At 40.8% G+C, this 9207-nt stretch overlaps 1 protein-coding gene across 1 annotated transcript in view; it reads right to left on the bottom strand.

Moving 5' to 3' along the window:
- LOC106013778 overlaps window positions 1–9207 on the bottom strand; it is a 22845-nt gene that overhangs the window by 8880 nt on the left and 4758 nt on the right. The window contains exons 2-5 of the mRNA XM_035973474.1: window positions 8473–8541; window positions 6701–6836; window positions 4707–4831; window positions 786–815 (exon numbers count right to left, since the gene is read on the bottom strand). Coding sequence (XP_035829367.1) covers window positions 786–815; window positions 4707–4831; window positions 6701–6836; window positions 8473–8541 — 360 coding nt within the window. The remainder of the gene's footprint in view (window positions 1–785; window positions 816–4706; window positions 4832–6700; window positions 6837–8472; window positions 8542–9207) is intronic.

Raw genomic sequence — 9207 nt, 5'->3', positions numbered from 1 at the left:
ATTCATTCATTCATTCATTCATTCATTCATTCATTCATTCATTCATTTATTGATTCATTTATTTATTTATTCATTCATTTATTCATTTATTTATTTATGTATTTATTCATTTCCTCCCGCAAGCGTTGATAAACTCTTCACACAGGTCGCCAGCCTTTTCGTCTATAGACTAGACTGGAAAACGTACAGTGCCATTCATTCATTCATTCATTCATTCATTCATTCATTCATTCATTCATTCATTTATTTATTTATTTCGTCTCTCGCACGTGCTTACAAAGTCTTAACACAGGTCGCTGGCCTTTTCGCCTATGGACTTGTCTGGAACATGTGCAGTGCCATTTATTTGTTTATTTATTTCGTCTCTCGCAGGTCTTTTAGCCTATCGACGGTGCGAGATGGATACTCAGTCATTTATTTATTCATTCATTCATTTATCCACCAATTGATTGACTGATTGATCGATTGATTGATTGATGATTGATTGATTGATTAATTGATTGATTGATTGAAATTGTATTAGCTCATCTATTCATTCTTTCAACAATAAATTAACAGTTTATTATCCATCCTTTCACGCAACCATGCTTTTATGTTTTACTTCTCAGCAACAATGAACAGCAACAACAACAACAACAACAACAACAACAACAACAACAACAACAACAACAACAACAACGACGACGACGATAATAACAACAACAACAACAACAACAACGACGACGACGACGACGACGACAAGAACAACAAAAACAACAACAACAACAACAACAACAACAACTTACCATTGCAGTTTAGATAACCGATATTCAGATCTGAAAAGACAGGAAAATATTGACACCAAAATGAGAGTGAGTGAGGTAGTAAGCGGGAGGCAGGAGAGGACAGGTGTGAGGATGGGGGGAGGGGAGGGTAAGTGGGGGTGGGGGTATATATACATATATTTTTGTGTGTATGCATTTGTGTGTGTGTGTTTGTGTGTATGTGTGTGTGTGTGTGGGGGGGGGGTCTGTATTTGTGTCTGTGTGTGTATTTGGTATGTGTGTTGTGTTTGTATGTGTGTGAGAAAGAGATAGTATAACCTTGTCTGTGTATGTGTGTAAGATTTTTTTTTTGGGGGGGGGGGGGTTGTAAGTGTTTTACGGCGCTTGCAACTACGTAAGGTCATAAGATGAGCGCGCGGGACACTTTAAACATTTTCAGTTTGTAGAAAATTTTGAATTTTGCCCTAGTGGCGGCCGAAGCCTACTCTTATCGATTTTAGAGCCCCAATGGATTTTTAACGTGCGCAACTTGCACACGGGACATCCGACATTTTTCACCCTTGTCCGAGAAGGCTAGGTGTAGATCTTACCTTCCAGAAGATCAGGGGTGTGGCAGAAAGACAGTAGTAAGAAGGAGCAAAGGAGAAGCAGTAGAAGCAACAAAAAGGCTGCAGAAAGAGTCAGGAGCCCAGAGGAGGGGGCAAAGGAGGTGAGGGGGTGGTGGCAGAAAGTGGAGACGAAAACAGACGACAGAACATTGCAAGAGAGCTAGAGAGCAGGAAAGGAGGTGAAAGGAGATGAAAGGAGATAATTTTGGAGAAAAACATTTTCCGTCGCTACCAGGATTCGAACCCGGGACCTTTGAATGAGAGGCGAACACCTTAACCACTAGGCCACGAGAGCCCCTGAGTGTAAGAGAGTAAGACAGTATGACCTTACATAATAATGCAAGTTACATTCTGAACAAACGCTTAAAAAACAATACTTATACTTGGGGTGGGGAGGGGATGGGGGAGAGATACTCCAAAAGACAAAAGGAAAGGAACGAATACAAAGAGGATAATGAACAAACAGACAGACAGACAGGTGAGCAAGCAGACATTTTTTAAACCCTCCCCAAACACAAAACCAAAAAAAGAAGAAAAAAAAACAACAACCAAAAAAAGCAAACACAGAATTGATTGCGACAAGAGTGTATATGTGAGGTAGCGTGGTGGAATCACGCTCTAGTCAATTTTTGGGCATGTAGAGTTATTGGTATCATCTTAAAGCTTGTTCACTTGTCTTTATTTGAATGAAAGAAATATCCATTTATCTAGAATACAAGTCGAAATATTTGCGAAAGAAGGAGGTGGGGGTCACCTGTTTTCAGAGGTAAAATTAGTGAGAAAATGGCCGCCTAAGATTAGTTATTTCCTTAGCTTAAGAGTCCGTGGTAACTGAAAATTTACATTTTTTGTGCCTTTAATCAACGTTTTTCAGAAAAATCCACACGGAGATTGGTTCTTTAATGGGCATGAAGGTGTTGAGCCAAAAAAACAAAAATTTGAGAAAAATTCACAAACCTGCGGAAAAATGCAAGTTTCTTCACTTTGATTATTTTGACGAGAGCCTGATTCCACCACGCTGCCTCGCAATTGATTGCGACAAGAGTGTATATTGTTACTTTCTAAGGTTACATTTCACTTTATCCAAGAAGGAAGCGACGGAGTCAAACAGACATATGAGTGACATATTACGCCATAGCGTCAGTTTCAATCACACTTTTAAAGATCTTGACCATTATTACCATTTCAACCGATTTCACCTTATATTCTCCTGCTTTAGGCCACGAGATATTCGGAATCGCAATCCGGCCCAAGAGATATTCGGAACCGCTTAATCTGTCTCGCAAGATATTAAGAATCGTTTAATCAAGCCCGCAAGATATTCAGAAGCGTTAAAATTGGCCCGCAGGATAATTTGGCCCGCAAGGCATTCAGAATAGCCAAATCTGGCCCGCCAGATATTCAGAATCGTTTAATTTGGCCCGCGAGATATTCAGAATAGCCAAATCTGGCCCGCAATATATTCAGAATAGCCAAATCTGGCCCGCGAGATATTCAGAATAGCCAAATCTGGCCCGCAAGATATTCAGAATTGCCAAATCTGGCCCGCGAGATATTCGAAACCGCTCAATTCGGCCCGGAACTTGGTGGACCCGCTTGCCCATGCCTGTTGTAGACAGAACTACGGTACACACGACCACTGGTGGGTGGTTGGCGGGTGCTCTGGGGGGGATTTGCTCTTTATTTCCTATCAAATATCCATCGTCCTAATCTCTCCTCCTCCTCCTTCTTTTTTATGTTTGTTACTCTCTTGTAAAAATAAAGTAAAAGTAAAAGTAAGTACTCTCTTGTAGCACCTCTAATGTTTGGCACTAATACAACAGAGTTGTGTTGCAACAAGTGCCATAAAACGCTTAATAATAAAAATTAAAAAAAACATAAAACAAAGCAGGAACAGTATTTTGGATTCTTCTCAAAATCAAGAAATGACGTGTGGTTACTCGTACATCACTCTGCCTTTGGCGCCGAGTTAACTTTGCAGTCAACCCTCTCTGTCGTTGGAAAAAAAACAACAACTTTGCAGTCAACTCTCTCTGTTGTTGGAAATAACACAACTTTGCCGTCAATGACACAACGTTGCAGTCAATGAAACAACTTTGCAGTCAAAGAAACAACTTTGCAGTCAAAGAAACAACTTTGCAGTCAATGAAACAACTTTGTAGTCAAAGAAACAACTTTGCAGTCAATGAAACAACTTTGCAGTCAAAGAAACAACTTTGCAGTCAATGAAACAACTTTGCAGTCAATGAAACAACTTTGCAGTCAATGAAACAACTTTGCAGTTAACTCACTCTGTCATTGGAAATAAAACAACTTTGCAGTCAATGAAACAACTTTGCAGTCAACCCTCTCTGTCTTTGAAAATAAAACAACTTTGCAGTCAATGAAACAACTTTACAGTTAACTCACTCTGTCGTTGGAAATGAAACAACTTTGCAGTCAACCCTCTCTGTCGTTGAAAATAAAACAACTTTGCAGTCAATGAAACAGCTTTGCAGTCAATGAAACAACTTTACAGTTAACTCACTCTGTCGTTGGAATTGAAACAACTTTGCTGTCAATGAAACAACTTTGCAGTTAACTCATTCTGTCTTTGGAAATGAAACAACTTTATGATCAACTCACTCTGTCTTTGGAACTGAAACAAATTTGCTGTTAACTCATTCTGTCTTTGGAATTGAAAGAACCTTGTAGTTGACTCTCTCTGTCTTTGGAATTGAGACAACTTTGCGGTTAACTCACTCTGTCTTTGGAGATGAAACAACTTTGCAGTTAACTCATTCTGTCTTTAGATGGCAGCACGGTACAAACCACCACTTAAGAAAAGAGATGAATGGTCGCTTTTAAGGACAAGCAGGCTAACCCAGAATTGGGGGGTTTCCAGAAATCTAGTCCTACACCAAAAACAGTGGGCATTCCCTTACCTATAGGAGAAGTTTGGTTTCATTGGTGTGTATATTTGTTTCATTATAGAGAACACTCTCCTTGCCTTTTAAAGAAACTGAAAAAGGGGCAAAAACTTTACCTTCGATTTTCTCAAAATAGCATTTTTTCGGGATAGCCCGCTTGTGCTAAAAAGCGACCGAATGCGACAGTGAGTAATGAATGAAAGGGTTGGAGACATCTTTTCAAGAAATGGTCTTAATAAATATCTTAAAATATAAAAATGTTATAGGTTTAACGCTCCTATCAACACTAGATCTAGGTCTTATCTTTGTCACCTTTAGGTCCCCTCGAGAAAAATGACAAAAATGCCAAAACAAAACAAAAAACACACAAAAAAACGAAACAAAAAATAAAGGAAGGAAGAAGAAAGAGAAAAACAACACGTGACCTTCATCACAGAACTGTTCGTGGTTGTGTCGGAGCGTCCGGAGCGTTGACCTTGACACGCTGTCTGACCCCCAGCCACACCCACACAGAACGTCGTCCAGACACAGGATGTTGAGGCGGGAACCCCTGGGGAACACAGTGACGATAGGGTGGTGGTGGTTGTTGTTGTTGTAGTGCTTGTTGTTGCTGTTGTTGTCGTTGTTGTTGTTGTTGTTGTTGTTGTTGTTGTTGTTGTTGTTGTTGTTGTTGTGTGTGTGGTAGCCTATCCGTTTGAAATGTTTGGAGCCCCGAAGAGCGTGCTCCTCGCCAGGGCCACCGCCTCCCTTGGGTAGCGGGTGAGGCAGTCTAACCTCCCTGAATCCCCCAAAGAGATGCCACCACCGGACCTCTGTGGCGGGGCATCTCTGCAGCCAGTGCTCCAAATCTTAGGGCTCCCAGCTGCACAATGGACAGATTGGGTCCGATGTTTTGTCCGTTCTATTTTTGTAGGTCCGCAGTTTGTTGTTGTTGTTGTTGTTGTTGTTGTTGTTGTTGTTGTTGTTGTGTTTGTTGTTGTTGTTGTTGTTGTTGTTGTTGTTGTTGTAGTTGTTGTTGTTGCTTGTAATGGTGTTGGTGATGATGATGATGATGATGATGATGATGATGATGATGATGATGATGGTGATGATGATGATGATGATGATGTTGTTGTTGTTATTGCTATTGTTGTCGTTATGGTTATCGTTATCGTTATCGTCATCGTCATCAGCATAATAATAATAATACTACTACTACTACTACTACTACTACTACTACTACTACTACTACTACTACTACTACTACTACTACTACTACTACTAATGCCTGTGCTAAAGTCAAAGATAATTCTTTCCATAACACTAACTATCTATCTATCTATCTATCTATCTATCTATCTATCTATCTATCTATCTATCTATCTATCTATCTATCTATCTATCTATCTATCTATCTATCTATCTATCTATCTATCTCTCTTCCCCTTCTTCTTTTTTATGTTTGTTACTCTCTTGTAACACCCTCAATCTTCTGGCGCTCATATGACCTTATGCAGTTGCAAGCGCCGTAAAACCTCTACTAAAATATATAAAAAACTAAAATCTATCTATCTATCTATCTATCTATCTATCTATCTATCTATCTATCTATACTACTACTACTACTACTACTACTACTACTACTACTACTACTACTACTACTACTACTACTACTACTGCTGCTGCTGCTGCTGCTGCTGCTGCTGCTGCTGCTGCTGCTGCTGCTGCTGCTACTACTACTACTACTACTACTACTACTGCTGCTGCTGCTACTACTACTACTACTACTACTACTACTGATAATAATAGTAATAATGATAATCATAACAACAACAATAATATTAATAATAATAATAATAATAATAATAATTAATAGATAACATTTTTATAGAGCAATCCTCGCTCAACGGCAAGCTCTATGCGCTTCGCAATTTATACTATTACCCCAGCAGACATGAGAGCATTCTGAAACAACCTCAACTTCCCGGGAAGCATCCAGTGCAAGCAGCCATTTACAGGCGCTAAAACACTACCACTGACATGCTGACAAGATCTTTCGCTGTCTATGGCCGGGTATCCATTCCCACTTGGGTGAAGTGAGGAAAATTCGTGTAAAATGCCTTCCCCAAGGACACAACGTCGAGCCCGCGACTCGAACCCCCGAACCCGCAACCTCATGATTACGAGTCCGGTAGGCTAACCACTAGGCCACCGACGCCACAATCCATCCATCCATCCATCCATCCATCCATTCATCCATCCATCCATCCATCCATCCATCTATCCCTCCCTCCCTCCCTCCCTCCCTCTCTCCATCCATCCATCCATCCATCTATCCATCCTTCCATCCACCCCTTCCTCCATCCACCCCTTCCCCCATCCACCCCCCCCTCCACCTACCCACCCCTCCTTCCATCCAACAAGCAGTAGGCCTACTCACTCGCAGACGAGGGACCTCCGCTCAGACTCCAGTGCCTGCGACATTGCACGTGCGTTGTAGGACTGAGTCTGGTTGAAGCAGTGCTCATAGCCGGGGCAGACCATCTCTATCTCCCGTACCTTGACGTGGAGATTTACTGAGGAGGACAAAATAATGGTCGCCTTTAAGGACAAGCGGGCTAACCCACATTTGGTGGGTTTCCAGAAATCTTGACCTACACCAAAAGCGGGCATTGCCCTACCCATAGGAGAAGTTTGGTTTCATTGGTGTGTATATTTGGCTAACCCAGATTTCGGGGGTTTCCAGAAATCTTGACCTACACCAAAAGTGGGCATTGCCCTACCTATAGGAGAAGTTTTGTCTTATTGGTGTGTATATTTGTTTAGATATCGATAAAAATTTCCTTGTCTTTTAAAGAAACTGAACAAGGGGCAAAAACTTTACCTTCGGTTTTCTCAAAACAGCATTTTTCGGGATAGCCCCCTAGTGCTTAAAAGCGACCGAATGTGACAGTGAGTAATGAATGAAAGGGTTGGAAACATTTTTTAAATGGTCTTAGTCCCCTTGAAGTCGCTTCGAGAAAAAAGACAAAAATACATGTACTAAAAACAAAACAAAAACAAAAACAAAAGCATTCCCAAAGGAAACCCCCCCACCCCCCACCCCCACCCCAAAACCCCCCCACACAAAACTCAAACCAAAACAAAATAAGAATTACAAAAAACTCAACCAAACACATAAACAAACAAACAAACCAACACACAGACAGACAAACAAACAAACAAACAAGCAGACAAACAGACAAGCCAAGAAAAAAACGAATAAACAAACAAACAAACAAACATGCAAACAGCTGGTCATAGAATACTGTCTCTTTTGGGTAATTTGTAAAGGCCATAATTTCGATTTAAAGACATCCTGTTGTTTCATTCCACAGGACGTGCCAAAACAATGGAACCGTACAAGGAAAGAGAAAGAGAGGAAGGCAGAGAAGGAGATGGGAGGACAACATCACAGAGTGGACAGGAAAGGGTGACAATCTGAGGAAAGCAGAGGACAAAGATAAATGGCGACAGCTGGTTTTCAGAAGCAGTGGTGCCCCATCGGTTGCCCCAACCACGGGATAGAAGAAGAAGAAAAAGAAGAAGTTGTTTAATTCAAATGCATTATCGTGTAGTTTCTCCTTACGTCACGTGTCGTCATGCAAAGGAATCTATTTTTGACAATATGTGACGTAAGCCCCATTTATTTTTCTGACCTCCTCATAACATAACTCGCTAGGCTACCCTAAAATTACAAAGTTTTGTCAACTCAGTAACCAGTTTTAAGAATTTATTGATTTAAAAATTTGAGTTTCTCAATATGTCAAGCCTTTTCGAATGCAATTCTTTGAATATCTTGATAACGACTCCGAACAATTTTACGATTTTGATGGAGCAGATATATAGAACGTCTGGTTTCTGACAGCGTGGTCTTAGTCACTGAAAAAAAAGGTAAAAAAATGTCAGGTAGAACTTCACCAGAGCACCCGTTAACCACCCGCAACAATTTTTGTATAAAGCTGTACTCGTTGGTGGTTGGCGGGTGTTTTGGTGTGGCTTGCTTCTTCTTTCCTATCAAACATCTATCGTCCTTATCTCCCCTTCTTCTTTTTAATGTTTGTTAGTTAATCTCTTGTCACACCTCTAATCTTCTGGCCCTCATATTATGACATTATGCTGTTGCGAACGTCGTAAAACCTTTACTGAAACTCAACTAAAAGCTGTACTCACACTCTCCCTCGATCTCTCCGAGGATGACCTCTTCCTCTCTGTCTGCTGGTTTGTCTTCTGTCACGGAGCCTGGGAATGGTGGAAGAGAAGAGGGTGGAAGAGAAGAGGGTGGTAGAGAAGAGGGTGGTAGAGAAGAGGGTGGTAGATGTTTTAGTAAGCGTTTTACGGCACTTGCAACACAATAAGGTCAATATAAGTGCCGAGGATTAGAGGGGCTACAGGAGAGTAACAAACATAAAAAAGAAGGAGGGGAGATAAAGACGATAGACGTTTGATAGGAAAGACGGACAGAGATACTCGACAAAATATATATTTAACTTTTTAAAAATAACAGGAATCAAGTTCATCACATTTGTTAGAAATGTGAAATGTCTGCTGTTAGTGTCTCTTAGGGGATGTGATCAAAAACGTTGCTTCATAGGGAGATAATGTGGCGATTAGGACGACTTTAGAGGGGTACGAGTCCAGTATTTTGGACTCGGGCCCGATTCCGAGTAATTATGAAATGTTCGATTCGAATGGGTACTCGAGCAAGTACTCGAGTATTTAAAAACTGCTCGAACAAAGCGAATATTTCATAATTACTTGAAGGGGCTACACACTCGACTTCTTGAAATGCTATCGTGGTATAAACAAACCGGCCAAGGGGACTGTTTAGGAAATTTGAGAGCCTTTTCAAGAAAACATGATTGATAAAAATAAGCACTTGTATGCTCGTTTTTCTGTGGGGGGGGG

Source organism: Aplysia californica, unplaced genomic scaffold (genome assembly GCF_000002075.1).
Source record: "Aplysia californica isolate F4 #8 unplaced genomic scaffold, AplCal3.0 scaffold01264, whole genome shotgun sequence".
In the NCBI taxonomy this organism is placed as follows: Eukaryota; Metazoa; Mollusca; class Gastropoda; order Aplysiida; family Aplysiidae; genus Aplysia; species Aplysia californica.
This window is presented reverse-complemented; position numbering and strand designations above follow the sequence as displayed.